The 20,365-nt window shown below is 41.2% G+C and overlaps 1 protein-coding gene across 2 annotated transcripts in view; it reads right to left on the reverse strand.

The window, feature by feature from the left end:
• The window catches only part of SNX10 (sorting nexin 10), a 40,929-nt gene that overhangs the window by 12,684 nt on the left and 7,880 nt on the right, over positions 1-20,365 (reverse strand). Inside the window, exons 2-4 of one of the 2 annotated variants that reach the window (XM_054992112.1) lie at positions 13,419-13,467; positions 12,416-12,518; positions 6,075-6,161 (exon numbers count right to left, since the gene is read on the reverse strand). In XM_054992112.1, the coding sequence (XP_054848087.1) occupies positions 6,075-6,161; positions 12,416-12,472 (144 nt within the window). In that variant the 5' untranslated portion in view covers positions 12,473-12,518; positions 13,419-13,467. The remainder of the gene's footprint in view (positions 1-6,074; positions 6,162-12,415; positions 12,519-13,418; positions 13,468-20,365) is intronic. The other variant, XM_054992111.1, reaches the window with a different exon arrangement.

Genomic DNA, 20,365 nt, shown 5'->3' on the forward strand with positions numbered 1-20,365 from the left:
CAATAAGGAGAAGGTAGTCTCAGTGGAATAAAGAGGGTGGAATCCAGAAGTCCAACTGCAAACACAGCATTTATTTCCTAATTCTTTAATGTTTCTTCAGAAGTTTTTGTTCCTCCTAACATCCTGATCAAGTCCTATTAAATTCTATGCAGTAAGCACAGATGTTGCCAAGAGCTGTACAAGGGATAAAGTTTGGTAGGACTGGACCTCACAGTCAGCAGACTGTTGTATTCAGGAAAAACAACAATCCTGGAGAGAAAATAAAGCTCGAAGATTATGTCCTGAATCATCTCTCACATGACTGCTTCTTAGATCAAGACGGGTAGCCCTGTTTGTCTGTCTGTAGCAGTAGATTAGAGAGACTGCTGAATTGCAACTGATAACAAAGCTCAAGACAATGCATCCACCTGGAGACCTATGCTTCCTGTCTCATTACCAGTGCTGATTTCTCCACACCCACCACCCCTCTGCATACCCCACCCTGTCCAATCATGCCTGCTACTGCCATTCACCAGCTTTTGTCATTTGCCTGCTATTGTCATTCGGCATCTGAAATCACTCCACTCACCAAGATATAAGGACAGATAAGACTCACAGTCTAGCTGTATCTGAAGAAGTGAGCTGTGACTCATGAAAGTTCGTAACTTATTGGACTCTTGTTCTATGACTGCTTCTTGCCAAGTCTCATAATTTGATTAAGCAATGGTGATACTCTCACAACCAAAAACTTCAGATACAAAAAAGGCTGCAACAGATTTAATATCTACCTGATACTGAGCTACTTTAGCAAAAATATAAATATTCAAGAACTTTTTCCTAGCTTAAAAATTCAAAATATTTTAAGCATAAGGTTGTAGGTGTCCGTTTAAATGATTTGCAAACAACATAGCCAAGAAAAAGTTTTTTTTGAGGGGAGGGACATAAGACAGGCCCTGTTGGATCAGATCAATGGTCCATCTATCTCACACAGTGGCCAAGCAGTTGCCCTAGAAGATCAACAAAAAGGGCATAGAAGCTGAGGCAGTCCCTGATATTGCCTTCTGGCACTCATATTCATAGGTTTACTACTTCTAAATATGGAGATTCCCTTTAGTCACCTTGGCTAGTGGCTGCTAATAGACCTATTTTCCATGAATCTGTCTAATCTCTTTTTAAACCTGTCTATGGCTTTTGGAGGAAGTTCTCAGTCCACTCTGTCTACCCTGTGCATAATTTTATAGGTTCCCCCTCACTTGTCTCTTTTCTAAACTGAAAAGGCTCAGACTCTTCAGCTTTCCCTCATAGGAAAAGTGCTCCAACCTCTAATCATCTGTGTTGCTTTCTCCTGTGCTTTTTCTAGTTCTGCAATGTCCTTTTTGAGATTCAGTGATCAAAACCGCACACAGTATTCCAAATGAGGCTGCACCATAAAGACATAATCTTGGCTGTTTTATTTTTGATCCCTTTCCTAATTATCCCCAGCATATAGCTTGCCTTTTTCATGACTGCGGTACATTGGGTTGACATTTTAAGTGAGCTATCCAGTGTTACCCCAAGTTTTCTTTCCCTCTCAGTCTCAGCAAGTTCAGACCTCATGAGCATGTACACAAAGTTGAGATTTTTTGTTCTAACAACAACAGCATTCGATTTATATACCACCCTTCAGGACAACTTAATGCCCACTCAGAGCAGTTTACAAAGTGTGTTATTATTATCCTCATGGCAATCACCCTATGAGGTGAGTGGGGCTGAGAGAGCTGCAAGAAGCTGAGACTGACCCAAGGTCACCCAGCTGGCTGCAAGCGGAGGAGTGGGTAATCAAACCTGGCTCTCCAGATTAGAGTACTGCTGCTCTTAATCACTACACCAAACTGGCTGCATCACCTTACTCTTACCTACATTGAATTTCATTTGCCACATTTTTGCCAAGTCATCCAATTTACGGAGATCCTCCTGCAGCTCTTCATAGTCAGCCTTGGTTTTCACTATCTTGAATAATTTTGTGTCATCTGCAAACTTGGATACTACTCTGCTCTCTCCCCCAATTCCAGATCATTCATTAACAAATTAAAAAGCATCAGCCTCAACACTGATCTTTGTGGGACCCCACTGCTTACTTCCCTTCACTGCAATAATTGTCCATTTATTCCTACTTTCTGCTTCCTGTTATTTAACCAATTTTTAATCCATAGGAGGACCAGGCCTCTTATTCTGTGACTGCTAAGCTTATTCACGAGCCTTTGGTGAGGTACCTTGTCAAAAGTCCTTCGCTCGGCCAAGTTTCTCAGAGAATTCCAGAACATTGGAGAAGCAGGACTTCCCCTTGAAGAAGCCATGCTGATTTTTCCTCAGCAGACTTCGTTCCTAGAGCTTTGATTACAGTATCTACTAATTTGTTAAACTAACAAATTAAAAGAAGTTAAGCTAACTGGCCTGTAATTTCCAGATTCCCCTTACGATTGTTTTTTTAAAAATTGGTGTAACATCGTTACTCTCCAGTATTCTGGTACAGTAGCTGATTTTAGTAACAAGTTACATATGAGTAGAACAACTATCTCATATTTGATTTCCCCAAGAATCCTCATATGTATGTCATCAGGATGTAGAGACTTACTGGTTTTTAATTTCCTCAATAAGTCTAGAATTTTTTCTCTCCTTACCTCATTTTGACTCAGTTCTTCAGTCTCCCTTCCTGAAAATAGTGGCTCTGGCCTGGGTATGTCTCACACTTTCTACAGCAAACACAGATGCAAAGGAAAGAATGCCTGAAGAAGCATGGACAGCTGGGATGGCAACCGTGTCTTGACCCCTTATGTTGATCTAAGAGACAGAAGGCCACCTATGCCAAATTCAATCTCTGCAAAACATGGTATTATTTCTCTGTTACAGTAGATTAACCTGTGTATATATGGTGCAAATACATGTTCCTCAGCCTGGTAGCCTCACCTAAAGATGGCTCATTTGGCAGCAGTTTGGTCACAGGCGTTCTCTGTTTCCAGAGGGCACCTTCACACTTGCAAGAGTGTTCCATTCTAGAGGGCATTTGGTGGAGGGCAAACTGTTTTAGCTCTATCAACTCTGTGTATTGGATTTTAATTCTGTGTTTTAATTCTGTATTGTCTTAACTTGTTGGACTCTTGTGATGGGTGTTTCCTGCAGCTTCTGCAGTTTTGTTAGCAGCCTTGAGTGTGTGACGTTAAGGCGTGGTAAAAATATTTTAAAGAAATAAAACATTATTCTGTAGTGTAGTTCAGGTACTGTGAACATCTATGCAGCAGTCTGCAGGAGTGCGCTGAGCCACTGGTGGTCTCATAACCAGGTTGAGATTACACAAAAACACAGATGTATGATGCTTTGGCATGGGGGTGGACATGCAACTGCTGCAATTGTGGCATTTATGGGGAAAAAAGATTGTCTTCAGTTCATCTGGTGAGAAGGGGAACTCACTACAAGTACACCAGAGCTCAGCTGACTTGATAGTTATATCTAGGGGTGTGAGCTCTGGGTTTCCAATTCGGGTTTTTAACCCGAATCGGGCCTGATTTAGAAAGATTCAGGATTTCCGAATCTGGCCCCGATTCAGAAATCCCAAAGCAAAGCTTTCTGAAGCGATTTGGATCACTTCGGAAAGCTTCGGGGGCCCGGGATTAAGTTTAAAGGGCCCTTTCACAAGTGGCAGGGCCCTTTAAACTTCAGCTGGCAGGCAGGGGAATTCCCTGCTTGCAAGCAGCAGGAAAGAGCCCTTTAAACTGTCCCATTCCCTACCTAACCCCCCCACCCTGCACTTACCTGGCACCATGGAGAAGGCAGCCCTCCCGCCTCCCTGCTGGTCTCTGGTGGTGGCGGCAGGCCTCTCTGCTGGCCAGCCAGCAGTGGTGGTGGCACCACTCTCTGCCAGCCAGCCGGCCATGGCTGCACGGCGGCAGTGGCAGCCCTCTCTTCCGGCCAGCCAGCCGCATGGCAGCAACTCTCTCTGCCGGCCTGTTGGCCCCATTGCTGTGCCGGTAGCAGCTGCATGGCAGCAGCGGCAGTGGGGAAGGCCTTTCACCCACATGGCCACTGGCTGTGCCAGCAGGCCACAGGGGTGGGGAAGGACTTCTCTGCAGGCCAGCTGGCCAGCGCGGCAACAGCTCCAGCATTCCACCCATCAGGTAAGTGCGGTGGGGGAATGGAGTTTAACGGTGGGGGTGGGAATTTAACGGTGGGGGTGGGCCTCCCCCCTCCCCTCCCCTGTCACTTCAAAATGCTCTGAATCTTTCCGGAGCATTCCGAAGCAACTTAGAAACCTAAATCCGAAGCAGCATGCCGCTTCAGATTTCAGGGTTTTCTAGATCTTTTCCCCACTTCTGGTAAATCTGATGCAGGAAACCCAAATCTTTTTCGCGTGCACACCCCTAGTTAAATCTCAACTGAGTTCTTTTTAAGACATTTTCCTAAGGAACTCTTCCCATGTACTTCCAATTTAGCTGTACGAGGCACATCTTTACCATGCTCAAATGGTCATAAACATATGAGTGTTCCAAAGACCCCCTTCCAGGCCCAAACATGCCTGGATTTCCTCCCTTTACCCTTCAGCAGCTACTGCCCACTGTATGTGAAAGGCCACTATTCCAAGTTGAAGAGGAAGTTGTTTTTCTAAGGAGAGGACTCGCAGCAGAGTTCTTTTGATTTAAGTTACCCTTTGGTAACACAGGCTGCACAACCCGCACAAGCTAATTTGGGAGTAAGCTTCTGAGTAAAGAGGAATTGGATTAGGCCTTTATTTGATGTATCCCATTGTTCACTCACCACAAGCGAGTTTTCAGACAGCTCACAGCGGAGCCATGAGGAGGCTACATTTAGTTTCTTTAAAAATACAGGTCTTATTCAATGTACAGCCTGTTATTAGACCAGGCTCACAGTAGTTTCCCTTTGAAAGGACTAACCAAATCCATAGCTGCTTAGCTTCAGCTGAAGCAGCAGGTGTTCCCAGACTACGTGTTTCATCCCGAAGTTGATTTCTAAAAAGAGAAGTGTCAGGATTCAGCCTCAAGGGAAATGATCAACTGAGACTATTTCAAGCTCTGAAGAGCTAGTCAACAGTAAAGAAAAGCTGCTCTGCAGGTACTCAGGAGGGTGGTTTTACAAAGAGACTAGGGCTGCAATTTATGGCACTGTTTATTGTATGCATTACCTTGTTCTTACTGCATTGTTTTCTAATTTATGTGATCCAGTTTTTGCATTTCTTGTATGTCATGTGTAATATTGTTTTTATGACATTGTTTTCTAACATTTTGATCCAATTATATTACACTATTAATGGTATGTCTTATACCATCCTTTGTATCATCATCATCATCATCATCATCATCCACCTTTCTCACTGGAACTCAAGGCAGAGTACAAGTAGTATTGTAAAGCAGAGGATAAGAAAACAAGAACACCACATGCAAACATACTTAAGGCAACAAGACAATCAATGCTGGAAAAAATGTATCCCTACAAAAGGCTCCTTCCTTGTAGAGGGATCTACTCCCTCTACAAGAATGCCCTCCTAAATAATTCCTTTTTGTACATTTTGCAAAATGATAGAAGCATGGGGGCCTGCCTTATAGATTGGCAGACTATTTCATAAGATGGGAGACACCACAGAGAATACACACGAACAGGCAGTTGCTGATTTTACCTGCATTTAGGGTGGCTTTTAAATTTTGTAATTCACTTTAAGTCTTAGCAGGAAAGACAGATTATAAATAAATAAATGTTCAGAGGCACATCCTATCTTCCAGGCAAGACATGGCTCAGATTAATCCTTCAGGGATCTTATTCTTGTGAATGCTCAGGACGTTCCCTTCTGACCCACCACTATGCAGGAGATGAGGGATAAAAGCCAAGACTTGTCAGACTGTACAACTGCAACCCTAGAATCTATGCAGCATTCCTCTTGCTAAAATCCTGTAATAATTTCAAATAATGTACCTTTTTTCAGAACTTTTGATTATGTTACTCTCACAAAAGGTTGCATACTTTGCAAGCATAGTATAACTGTTATATTTATGCAGTAAAAAGCATTTTCACTGCAGGAAAAGCACTTTCACTGCAAAGTTTATACTTACATGAATGAAGATCTCATAGTCTATATATGAATGCCAAGTGTCTTCCTTTTGAACCTTAGGATCTCGCACCAAGACTGTTACAAATTCCTGTGAACGCATAATAAAGTGATTAAAGTGAAAATAAGAAGCTTAAAAGAGAGCCCTGACTCTTCCAGACTACTTATGTCAAGAATGAAAGCTGAATTGTTATTGTCAGGCAAAGTCGCAAGCTTTAAAAATAACTTTAAAAAAATAATGAGTCATTGTGCTTACAGAAGATATCTGGGAAACTTCTTGTCAGCTAGCCAAAGGGGAATTTTGAAATTAGACAATACTGTACACTTCCTATGGGTAACAGCATGCTCAGAAGAGAAGGTCTCAGTCATTTTCAACCAGTCTGTTAAATATAATTTAAATGAAGCTGCTGCTTAACAGATGGATACCTCCTTCAAAACCTTTTATTTGGGAACCTTTTTGGTAGACATGAAGATCTACTTCAAAGGCCTTCCTCTGTGTGCCCTTGACAAGGAAAATATGGGTAAGAACCAGAGACAGGGTCATTTTCTGTTGTGGTACCTTGCTTGTGGAATTTTCCACCCAACCCCGTAGTGAATTTGCCCAGTGCTGGGCCTGCTGGAAAATATTCTGTTTTCCTGGGCTTTTAGTTAATTTGTTTTATGTATTATTTTTGTTGTTGCTGCTGCTGCCTGCCTGCCTGCCTGCCTGCCTGCCTGCCTGCCTGCCTGCCTGCCTGCCTGCCTGCCTGCCTGCCAATTTTTTGCCAATATGATATGGTCTTAGACTAGGACTGGGAACACCCAAGTTCAAATCCCAATTCAGCCATTAAGTTCACCAGGTAACCTTGGGCCAGTCTCAGACTTCATAAAGGTGCAGATCATAAAAGGGAGGACTGGAAAACTATGTATCCCTTCAAAGAACAAACACATGTAAACATTTGTGGATTGCTGCCCCTTCAGCAGTTTTATATGGGAGATACCTTAATATACCTTACTCGGATAGACTTTGTCAATGCGACTTGGAAAAGGTCGACTCTTTGTCCCATATGATATTGCAATGCCCTCATTGCCATTCTTACCGTGAACTGTGGATTTCTCCTGTTATAACTAAGCTACTTCCTACTGTATCAAAAGACAATATAGTTCCTTATTTGCTGGTGGATAGAGACTCAAGGATCACTTTGGCTTTGGCCAAGTCTCTCTATTTCTTAAAGAAATAAATACTCCTTATTCACTGCTCAAAATCATTGGATTAAAGGAGCTTGAAAGAAAGGAAAGGTTTTTGGATTGGATAACAATTTCACACCAGCCTTAGAAGACAGACAGAATAGGATCTCTCTGACATCCTCCCCTTCTCTCTTAAAATTGTATACAGGAAAGCATCATAAGTATAATGCAGCAGCTTTTTCTGAACTCCTTTCCAAACCATATTGGGATAAGAGCGTGAGTATGATTTTGGCTGGAGCAGAACAAAGGGACCACCTACCACAGGATCCTGTCCCTCCATGGAGCTTCAAGTCTCCCCCTTATTACTCACATTATAATACTTTCAAAAACTGCTCAACAACATTTTTCCCCAACCTTCTCATTTGTAAAAGGAAAGTTTTAAAATAGGGTCCATTTTCTCTTAACAAAACATTAATTCCACTTTTAATGAAAAGCAAGCTAGAAAACTACCTCTGAATTCTGGCTATGCCAGTTGATAGAACCCCCACCCACCAAAAGCAACAGAAGAACTACCAAAATCGCAAAGCAGGGAGCAAAAAATCACTATGAATAAAGAGACTGTTCCCAGATCAGTCTCTTGGTAATATAACATTTCTGTTGCATGCACCCCCTAGTACGACCAGGAGATAGGGAGGCAGAGTGCACAACATGTTTTGCCTCCACCCAATGCAAGGGCAATCAGTCATCACCAACATAGCTGTCCTGAACAGATACACCAAAACAGGGAAAAGAAGGTGCTCCTTTCCTGAGCCAACCATTCTGTGCCAATTTGGGCCAGAACTTGTACCCTCTTTGGGAAGGGGAGTGAATACACAAAACACCACACTATAGACCAGCAAAGTTGACGAGTGCTTCAAAGACTTCTTACATATTAACGTTCGTCTGAGTTACGAAATATAGGAAATCACAGCTGGAAACACTTGAGCTTACAGTGATAAAGGTCCCCCAGGACTTTTTCTTTCTCTTTGTAATTTCCCATTCCATTTGAAAGAACTACTGCTTTGCATTTTCCTTCTCTGAACCAGGATTGTTAGGCATTTCTAGTAGGCTGGCTATTTTAATGTTTCCTTATTTATTTTCTCTAGTTCATCTTCCTTTGTCCTTGGACTGCACTCACACCCCTATATTGAGAATTCATATGCACCCCACACTCACCCGCTTTTCTATGACAAATGAAAGTTTCTTGCAGGCATGTTTGTTTACACCCTTAACTAACTAGCATTCAAAATTCAATTTCTCCTTTTCCACAAAAGAAAGATTGCAGTTCCTCCACTCCCTTGTTTTGCATTAGAGATAACCACAGCTGGAGGCTGGACTGGTATAAAGAGCTAGGAAACTCAGTTTGGAGCAGCACCAAAAAAAAATGCAGCAGCATCTTAGAGATTAGGTGATTTATTGTGGGATCACCTTTAATAACCAACAACCTACTTCACCAGATGAACAGAAGTATTATTTATAAAAGCCTAGGCCAAAATAAGGCTGTGCTGTGTATGCTAAGATTTCACACAAGTACAAAAATACAGTACTGGAAACATATTTAAGCCACTAATCTCTAAATATAAAAAAAGCAAATTTCTAGACCATGTGAGTGTGAATATAATCTTCACGTTTCAGTTGGGTAGCCATGTTGGTCTGCTGTAGAAGAGCTGGATTCAAGTCCAGTGGCACCTCAAAGACCAACAAGATTTCCAGGGTATAAGCTTTTGAGATTCAAGATGACAAAGGGAGCTTGACTCTCAAAAACTTATATTCCAAAAATCTCATTGGTCTTACGGTGCTACTGGGATCAAATCATGATCTTCAAGGGTATGATTACATCTGAAGAAGTCTCAGCAACTGAAGACTTCCCTCGACAGTCTACCCAGTGGACACTCCAGGTTGCTGTTTGCCCCTCTGAACAGCAGACATAGAATAAATCATGCCAAACAAATACAAGCCTTGTTTTGAATTGTCAACATAGGGTACAAAGTTTGAGACTGGTCCAGAGTTCTTATTTTCTTCACTGCCAAAATATTCAGATGGCTAATAAAAATCAAGGCTTTGGAGATAAATAGCTATTCTCCAAATATCATTTGGGGCAGATTCCTTCTTGCCAGTTACTTAAAGGATATTTCCCCCCTATTTCCTCATGAACGTAGCACCTCTGAAGTTTCAGATTAGCACACTGTGCCTTCCCACTATTGCTGCAACCATCTCAGCCATACTGGGAAACCTGAGAAGGGATGGAAGCAGTTGGTTGCCAGCTAGGCACCAAAGAGCTATGGGCATCAGCAGCTTCTCTGTCTCCAAACTATGCTTTGCAACAGGAGCTCAAACAAATGCAAGAGGTGTTCATTGCTTTGCTTTCTCCGAGCATCTCTCTTGTCAACAGAACAGCCTTGGCAACAAATGGCAATTACAGTTAAATGATAAATACATGTGGAACTGCTTTTTTTAAAAAATGGAACGAATTACACAAGGGAAAAAAGGCTGTTCTTGCAGTGATTAAGCATTGTTCAAGTCTGAAGAGTAAAAGAAACTACAGATAAAGGACTCATGTTGTACAGATTCAACAGCCACAAATAGCTCCTGAGCAGTTCAAGAAAATGGACAGCTATAGATAAGAGAAGAAGCCTTGCCCTTTCTCTTTCCACAACCCAAAGCGTAGCAAACAAAATGCTGGATATGGACTGAATAGACTTGGTTTCAAATCTCTGATCAGCGATGAGGTTTATCAGATGACCTGGAGAAAAATTACTATCTGGCCACTGAGGATGGGGAAAAGAGGGGCTTGCCCAGGCCTTCTTGTGATCTTGTGGCAGAGGAAGAAGGTGATTCCTAGCTCACAGCACATGTTTTTAGCTACAATGCTACAGCTGCTCTTAAATTAAGGGGTCCTTAAGGGTTGTATGGATGCTTGCTGGTTCAAACTCACCTTCCCCTTTCTTAGTTAGATACTGGGATAACAGTACACATGGGCCGTTTCCAGACGGCCCCCCGCCTCGCGAAACGTCACGCGTCGTCGCGCAGAAAACGCGAAATATCGCGTTTTCTCGCGCGAGTTTTGCGCGACGTCGCGCAAAACTCGCGCGAGAAAACGCGATATTTCGCGTTTTCTGCGCAACGACGTGCGACGTTTCGCGAGGCGGGGGGCCGTCTGGAAACGGCCATGGTATCATTCTCTTGGAGTCTATGCGATGCCAAATGGGGCTTTGAAAATTGTGAAGCAGGTGGGGGGGGGCAGGGAGTCTGGCCAGTAGCCAGGAAAGAGGCAGGTAGTTAAAGATGGATTGGTAGTGGAATCAAAGAGCACTGCTTCTTAGCCATATGACATTCTGAAGGTGTGACTTATGAATCCAGCAACAATCTTCTCTAAATCACAGCTGCCGTACAAGAAGATACTTCCTTCACAGATTCCACATCATTCATTTTCTACAAACACACCAGCAATAAGCAGTTCTTCAAAGAAAATTATTTGTCACTGGCTAAATGAAACAAATGCTAAAGGCATGATTGAGGCAGCTGTTTTCATTCCTGTGTGCTTCTAAACCAATGGATCAAAGTAAATATATTTCCAGGGCCAAATTAAGACATGCTGAAGCCCTAAACTATGCCAAGTTATAATGCTCCATAACATTATCATATATAATTATTATATATATAATTACTATTATTGTTGTTGTTATGCTAAGCTTCTTTGGAACTGTAATTTGAAGAAGTTGGCCCATTAAATTTGATGCCATAGCACACATTAGTCTTTAAGAACCAAGACTCTTGTGGTATCTTAGAGACCAACAAAATGTGTCTGGTAGCACCTTAAGGACCAGCAGAATTTTCCAAGGTATAAGCTTTTATTTTCCAGGGTATAAGATGAGGCTATCGTACTTTAGTCACAATAATGCTAGGAAAAGTGGAAGGCAGAAAGAAAAGAGGAAGATGGCTTGACTCAATAAAAGAAGCCACGTCCTCCAGTTTGCAGGATCTGAGCAAGTCTATTAAATGACAGGACGATTTGGAGGTCTTTCATCATAAGGTCGCCATAGGTTGGAGGTGACTTGATGGCTCATAACAGACACACACAAGCTTTTGTGAGTCAAATCTTACTTTGTCAGACAAAGTGAGCTTTAACTCATGAAAGCTTATACCCTGTAAAAAATGTTAGTCTAAGGTGCTACTCGACACGAATTTTGTTCTACTAATACAGACTCAAGGTTACCTACCTGAAAAAATATCTTAAAGACTATGAATACCATGAATACCGTGGTATCAGATTTCGTGGGCCAGAGCCCACTTCTTCAGATGTACTAGTGAGCAGGTATACACATCATTATTACACAGAAAAGAAATGGGGAGCAGGGGTAGGTTATTACAAACTGTGGTCAGAAAACTACAGCAGCCCAAAATACTGATGTGTTATATTAGCATGCAAAGCATAAAATCCAGTCAAAACAGTAAATGGGCAGAGCAATCAATAAAAATCTTTTCTAGTTTACCTCAAGTTTTTGTTAACATGATGCACAAAGACCAAAATAAGGCACAAGATTCCAGCTCTTTGCTAAAATGCTAAAAAAACATATCCACGTTTGCATTAGTTCTTGGACGCAAGCCAGTAGCCTAGAATTAATAATTCTGCATAATGAAGCAGCACATTATACTTTCACTTGCTGTTTAAAAATATATTAAATAATAAATAATATAGCTGTGGAATTTGGTATTGTTTTAAAATGTCTTTGTTTGGTGCAGCAGTTCTGTTTGAGTGAAGCATCTGTTTTACAGTAGTTTCATTTTCTGTTACTATACCTCACTCTGAGCACAGGTTTAAACTCTGCATTAGTATTTAGCATAGATGCAAAGTTTGTGTACACAGTTAAAATTGTTTGATAAATTGATTTATTTGGTTTCTTTTTGTAGCCTGTCTATCATGGCCCAGCTAGCCAAAAAGAGCTCCTTTTTTCCCAGTCTCTAGCATGAACTGCATTCATCTGGGTGGGTCACACAAGCTATGCATGCCTGTTATATATAGAAGCCTTTGTGACAAGTCCATTCTCTCTAAATTAAACTATGCAAGTATTATTGAGTATAGAATATTAAATATCTACAATTCAAGCAAACATTCAAAATATTAGGGGTGCTGGGAACCTGCAATACAGTTTTGTGGTTCTTGACCTTCTCTCTTCTCTTTCCTTCTGTCAGCATGTACGGAGAACAGCTGTAATTTTTTGTTTTTTAAAAAAGAATCTTCCTATGGAAAGAGATAAATAATTCTCTTGAACTAAAAGCTATGTTTAAGGATGCTTCCGTTTCTCCCTAATCTGACAAAAGCAATCCCCATGTCAAACAGACACACAGACTGCCTTGCTGGATGACCTGCATACCCAAACAAGTGCCTTTGATGGCCTGCTCAGAAAGCCAAATTCACCCCCACCTTTGCTGGCAAAGCTAGCATCAGCAACCATCAGGAGCTGGATATACAGACAGAGCCCTTTGCCCAAGCTGTGTATGCATAGCTCCCTCCTATACTTAACAACCTATGGCACTGGGGCCTCAGTTCAGGTAAACAAAAAGGCCACTCTCTAACAGTGCAATCTTAACCATTGCTATATATACCGAGAACATTGAAGTCAATGGGCTTTGAAGGGTGGAACTCCGCTTATGATTGCAGTGTAAATTTCAAAGGAAAGAGGCATACCCAGCTATGTCAAAGATTCCACTTCAAGAAGCATTCACTTTAAGGTATTTTAGTATTTCATGAAGCCTAACTCTTTCAAGCACTGAGAAACATCAGATGACAGTGGAATTCCCTTCTTCTGTGACCCCTTTTGCAATAACTGCCTGTTGCCGCACTGCATGCATTGCATTACAACATACAAGTCAGAAGATCTATTTTTATCATCTCTGCATTGCAGAGATTACACAATCTTTTTTGCAGTTTATGAGGCTGCTGAATATACATGCATATGGGATTTTAGCTGCACAGTTCCTTCATAGCAAGTGATGGTAAATTCATAAGCAAGATGACAGCAAGAACTGTTCTTTGGTAGCCTGCCAATTCAGACATGTTCTCACAGACCACTTCTACTCTTATTGATGCCTCCTAAATTATAAACATTTAAAATCTGTTTTCAAATTAAAAAAAGAATACCTGTTTTTCATGTTTGGGTGTCATCTTCAAAACTGCATGTGAAATCAATCTGAAATGTAAAAACAGTAATGCCAAGTAAATATAACTGAGGGGATAAAAATCTTTTGAATCGCAGAAATAAAAGGGACTATTTTCATCTGTCCCAAGTTAAAGCTCAGGATTCCATTGAAGATACAGAGAAAACCATCTTGAGCCCTTGTCGGGGCATGTAGCAGTTTCCAATGGCAAAACCATGCTTATGAATCACTCGTAACACTTAGTTCTCTTGTCCCTTTTGCACCCTTCAGAGTAGACAAGAAAAAAATGTGTAAGCCTGCTTGGAGCAGAACCACAAGTGACAAAAGGCACAGATTGGACACTTGTCTGCTTCCCTCAAGTTTTGATGGGAAATGTAGGCAGCTTGGCGGAATGTTGGACAAGTGACAGTTGAAAAGTCCATTGGACAGCAGTCAGAGAGCGAAGCTGCGAGACCAGGATGCCTACATTTCCCATCAAAACTTGAGGGAAGCTGACAAGTGTCCAATCTGTGCCTTTTGTCACTTGTGGTTCTGCTCTTATAGATGCATTTCTCCATCCAAAATAAAAATCCTTTATGGATACAGAGCTGAAGCAAAATCCTACACATTTTCAGGTAGCAACTGAAGAACAACATTTGAAAGGGACAAGGCCCCCCCACCCCACTTCTCTGTTACATCCAGCAAATTGTTTTAAATTTCACAGCTAGTTTTTGAGGAAAGATCTGTTTTATTGAAGAAGGCATTTCACTAAACATGAGCCCCATGGCGCAGAGTGGTAAGCTGCAGCACTGCAGTCCAAGCTCTGCTCACAACCTAAGTTTGATCCTGGCGGAAGCTGGATTCTGGTAACCAGCTCAAGGTTGACTTAGCCTTCCATCCTTCTGAGGTTGGTACCCAGTAGATGACTAGGAAAGACAATGGCAAACCACCCCATAAAAAAACCTGCCAAGAAAATGTCGTGATGCTATGTCCCCCCATGGGTCAGTAATGACTTGGTGTTTGCACCTTTACCTTTTTATTTCATTAAACAAATATAAATTAATATTTATTTATTTAGATTATTTCCTTAGCCCCTCTCTGGACATCTACATGAGGTAGCTATGAACCAAATAAAGCCAGTAAATTGATTTTTAAAAATAAAGACAACTTTAAAACAAAATTATTGCATTTTAATAAATAGATTAAAATGTAATAAAATCAGCATAGATAGCATAGAAGATTACTAACAGCATGAGATTCCATAAAAACAGGGCCAGTCAAAGGAAAAAAAGCTACAGATAAAGACAAACAATGCAGGTAAAATTAATTCAAATAAAGCAAGTCAGGAAGAAAAATCAGCCAAAGACTTGAATAAATAAAATTGCCTATTTAGTATTTGAAGAAAAGACTAGATGCCAGCCAGACCTGAAGGTCAGTGTTCTACAAAAAGAGGTACCACCACTGAAAAACCCAATCTCTAATTGCACCCTGTTTCTCCACAGATAGCCACACAGATAGATGTGTGAGACTGAGAGCCAAGCTACAAACGACACCTGACACAGGTTGGACACTTGTCAGCTTCCCTCAAGTTTTGATGGGAAATGTAGCCGTCCTGGTTTTACAGCTTGGCTCTCCATTACAGCTGCAAGGCCAGGATGCCTACATTTCCCATCAAAACTTGAGGGAAGCTGACAAGTGTCCAACCTGTGTCAGGCATCACTTGTAGCTTGGCTCTGAGAGCCAGTTTGGTGTAGTGGTAAAGAGTAGCAGGACTCTAATCTAGAGAACTGGGTTTGATTCCTCACTTCTCTGCTTGAAGCCAGCTGGGTGACCTTGGATAAGTCACAGCTCTTTCAGAGCACTCAGCTTCACCCTTCTCACAGGGTGATTGTCATGAGGATAATAATAACACACTTTGTAAACCACTCTGAGTGAGTATTATGTTGTCCTGAAGGGAGGTATATAAATCAAATGTTATTATTGTTATTATGTTATTATAGAAGCACACAGAGAATGGCTTTAGATGAAGTTGCCGTTAGGCAAGTAGACTAATTTAGGAGAAAGAAGTATAGGTAATATGCTAAGTAATGCTTCACATTCAAAAATACCTTCTGGGTCACTGCATTAATTATTTCATTACATCTACTGCACTTTCTCAAAGGATAGGGTCATGGAATAAGTTCATTTTATTAGCAAAAATGCATTGTGTGAACGAGTGCAGTGAGTGAGTCAATTAAGGAGCCTTTCTGACTGATTCATGGAGGTATCAAAATTGTTAAAATGCTTTCCCTATAAACAGAAAGCTGAAACATTATACACATGTGGTCCACAACAACCTTACTATTACAGATGTTTAAAAATTAGGCTTTATGCAGTCAAAACACAGAACACAAAATAATCAAGAGGTCTGGAAATTCCGCCTTTACACACTGCATCTATTCCATGGTTTGGGAGAGATTCACATGGTGGAAGTGAACATTTCTTAGTTTGCAGAAGATATTTTATACTAATACTTATGAATTCAGACTAATACTGGCTTCCAAGAGTTTACTGTATTTCTTCAATACATGACCCTGCCTAAAACTGGGTGTTTGATGTTACTATTATATCATTAAATGTTTGGATAAACTGATACATTTGTTAACTTGTTATATATTGTAAATCTTGTAGAATGGTTACATATTATAACCAGTGTTTTTGCACTGCAGCAGACATGACATGCACAAGGCTCGGGACCTCGCCTGTGCCACATTCTTTGCTTATACAATCTTTTGTAGTAGTGCTGCACATTGCAATCTATATAACTTTTCCTCAAAAGGACCAGAAGCTTTGCATATGGCTGCCCATCATGAGCAGATACGCACTCATCTAGCTTGGGGATCAGTGCTTAGAGCTCAGCAGTGGGTTCTACAGGGTAATAAGCCTGTGCAGCAATGACATTTGGAGTAGAATTAAGGAAATCCCTTCTAGTGGCCTTCTAGTGGCTTCTATCATAGGAGAATGCCTTCCTAGATTCTCTAAGTGACACAGAGCTCTCCTGGCTATGGTGGAAGGCCAGTAGTTTAGAGCCCTGAACCCAGATGCGAGTCCCCACTCTGCCAAGAGGCTCACTCTCTTTCAGGCAAACTTACTTCTCAGGGAAGAGAACCATGTATCCAGGTGGGAAGGCTGGAAGAAAACATGTATCCAGGGTGTAACCATGTAAGCTGCTCTAAGCTTCTTGGAGGAAGGGTAGGATAAAAGTGTGATAAATAAATAAAACATCTTATCTTTAGCTGAGGATATTAGACAACAAACATAATGTTCATAAGTCATAACAAGCTCTTCATCTGACATGCAGTTTAGGCAAGAATCCAGAGGAACATATCTGTCAGATTGAAAAGGAAAAGTGGCTTGGTCCTGAATAAGATAATCTGAAGCATGAACAGAGCCCAAAACTGCATGAATAAATGAGAATTTGGGGGCAGGGGCTAAATTTGATTTGTCCATATTGATGTATTTCAGAAATTATTGCAGGACTGGCCAATCAAGTTGCTTTTATCAGGTATCCATAACTAGAAGCCACTAGGACTGTAATGTCTAGATTTCAGAGGTCACAGTAGCCATACATTTTAGGAATAATACTCTTGAGGTCACAGCCTAAATGCTGGAAGCAACAAGTTCTTACCATGAAATGAAGCTACTTCTAATGTTGGGGCTGGATGAGAAACAGAACCTTTGACAATGGCCGAAGTCAACAAGTCATTGAGAAGAGGGAGGTTATCATCTACAAAGGCCATTTGGAATTCTAAACTTACTGATGCTTTGGAGATTTTGACAGAAAGGAGTCTCCTGACTCTTTTTTCAGAGTACAGAATATGAAGAGATGATGTAATGGAGGAATCTCTTCATTTGCTCCCTTCTGTATAAGGGCACACATCAGTGCAGAGATTAGAATTAGTTCAACCAAGAGCCTTTCATCTCATGAAGCATAAAGAGTTTATTAAAATTTGTGAGCCAACAGATTTAGCACCCTAATGTTAATTAATAGCTGCTGTGAGTCAAATCATGACTCCCAGTGCTGAAAACAAACAAACAATTGCTCCAACCAGCCCCTGCTTTTAAGGCAGGATATGCTGCACACCAAAACCAAAGTTACACTCCAAATTAGCTACCTTGGTAGGTCAACCCACATTAAGAGAGAGCCAGGAGCAAAGCAAACAGAAGCAAAACAGGAGACAATACTCCACTAGGTGTTGAGGCAAAGTATGATTTGAGTGGCAATCCATTCATTATGTCTCTAACATCTATGACTAAAGAGATTTCTAACATGCATTGGATCTCCCATACTATTAAGAAAACATGAAGATGTACATTTCCTTCCTTGGTGACCTTTTCTGTTCAACTGGAAAAAAAGAAGTCTCGGGAAGTTCAGAGTACACCCAGACAAAGCCTGAAGGCATTGTAAAAGGAGGAAACTTTCCAAAGTTTTGCAATATCTTGTTGCTGAGAGCATAAACCTTGGGAAATTCCTTTCAATTTTAAATGCATCCAACTGAGAATATGCAATTTTTAAACATGGATCAGCTAGCTCTTTTTCTTTAGGTACACAGGAACTTTGAGAAGACAGCTGTTTGCTTCAAGAGTCTTCCTACTGGCAAACACTGGCTTAATTTATTTTTCTTAGTAACAAGCCCAGTAGGGATTAAACATATTTCAGCCTGTTTTCAGCAGGGTGCAGGAGCCAGTGAAGCAGCTGAAATAATAGCATAAACAAACAACCTTTTCCAATAAAACACAGGTGTCAGACCAAAATACAGCTTACAGCAGTGGGTCAGAAGGCTGCTAATTTTGTAGTTCATAGTGGCCCAGCACGACTATGGAAAAATACACAGAGGAACATAGCCACTGCCAAGAGAAAGCAAACAGATATACACTCTTGTCAAAAATATTCTGTCTTTAGACCTCTGTAGACATCCCACTCTTGGGTATGCCCTTATTCCTTACATTTTGATATTCTACTCTTTGCTCTTTAAATTTCCAGGATTATTCTTTATTCACTTCATCTGCCCAGGAATAAGGACTGCTCTTTAGGTCAGTAAACGAGCAGACATGATACAAGCGTAGATGGTTCATGCAAATCATAAAAGCAGCATGCAAGGTAGGAAGGGTTCTACAACTGGGGGCTGCCCAAGAATACAGAAAATTATAACTTTGTAAATGAACCAGAACAACCCTCTTCCAAGGCCTGATGAGGTCTGAGCATGCTTGAAGAGCCACAGGATGCTAGAGCACTTCCCAGAGCTCTGACGAAGGGAGATTTGACTCTCAAAAGCTCATACCTTGGACATTTAGTTGGTCTTTAAGGTGTTATTAGACCTGGATCTTGCTCTCAGAGCTCTGTAGTGTCACATTATCCCCCTTACCCCAGATTGTTTCCCGGTAGCCCCCCAACCTGTGATTTCAAAAATCAAACAACCCACAATCAGAATACATGTTCAAAGAATCTTGTGTCTTCTTAACACTTCCTGCTTGTCAAATATTTAGAGAGGGAATGTGTTCACATTTAAGAAGTCTCTGGAGAAAAAAATCTTACATTTTTATATGTTGTTTTGGAACCCTGTTTCAGCAAAATATTTTTGGATGAATACTACTTCAGTTTCTCAATATATTGCATTTATCTCATCCCAGAGGTACCAAAAGTGTGACTAACTGGCTACTGTGCATTCATGTGGCACATGCAATTAACACCTGTACATTCCTTTTGTGGTTTACCTAAATAGCATTTAATTATTGTTATTGTATATAAGCAAAATAATTGTCTAGGACAGACTTAGATGCTGCAGGCGAAAGCAGCTGTAAGAGAACCAGGATGTTTTTCTCACACAGAAAAGATTCATAATGTTTTTCTGAAAGTTAGTCAGCCTTCCAGTAAATGGAATTTTGCATTTTTTTAAATAAAAGACAAGTGGTATTATTTATCCCTTTCCTAAATGTCCATACAATAATAAATATGGAATAATACTTCCTTCTATCAAAATAAACTGAAGGGAGTAATTCCCTTAATTTTCATGGCACAAAAGAGCAACAAGAAAAAAACCAGGCAGCATTTAACATGGAGTGATTTCATTTTACAACTGCTTTCTGCTCGCATAATCTGTAATAGCGGGTTACTAACCATGCCTCTCTTTAACTTTGTTGCTCTCAAAAGTGTCAGATTCAAGCAAGCAAACAAAAGCAACATAATTGTATTTGTAAGCAACAAGATAAAATTATACTGCAGTGACTGAATAATTTCTCAGCAGGAGAAAAGTATGTGAGAAGACTCTCACCTAGAGAACAATTCTACACAGTTGTCTATTAAATGGGACTTACTCCCAGAAAAGTGTTCGTAGGAATCACACTGCCAGTGGTGCATGTGAAGGGGAATCCTGCTCACTTGAGCAATCCGGGTGTTTTTTTGTACTTCATGGAAGGAGAGCTGCCATCTTGTGACCGGTACGGCTTAGTGATTCTGGGGCCCTGGGCAAAAAGTCCAGGGTGGGCCCCCAGAATCACTGCCACCTCACCACCGTCCCTGCATGCCACGCAAGAGGTGCCCTAACCCAAACAAGATGGCCAGGGGCCACCATTGCTGCTGGAAGCCAGCTGCCCAAGCCCTAGACTGGGCTGGTGCAAGTGGTGGAAGGAGCACGCTCTTCCTCTTTCCTCCTGCCCTCCACTCCTTTGCTGCGGTTTGTGTAGGTGGTTGGCTCCCCCAAGTGCTGGGCCTGAGGCAGCTGCCCCTGTTGTCCATTGGCTAAGACCATCCCCTGCTTATGAGAGAGCGTGGCTCCTTTGCTATACTGCTCACATGAATGGACTACTCTCATGAGCCCCTTTACAGCTTAAGTTAACCCAGGCATACAGTCAGAACCAATTCACAGGACTCCCGATAAAGCAATGAGCAGAAGAACTCCATGGCTGCAGCTA

Source organism: Eublepharis macularius, chromosome 11, assembly GCF_028583425.1.
Source record: "Eublepharis macularius isolate TG4126 chromosome 11, MPM_Emac_v1.0, whole genome shotgun sequence".
Lineage (NCBI taxonomy): Eukaryota > Metazoa > Chordata > Lepidosauria > Squamata > Eublepharidae > Eublepharis > Eublepharis macularius.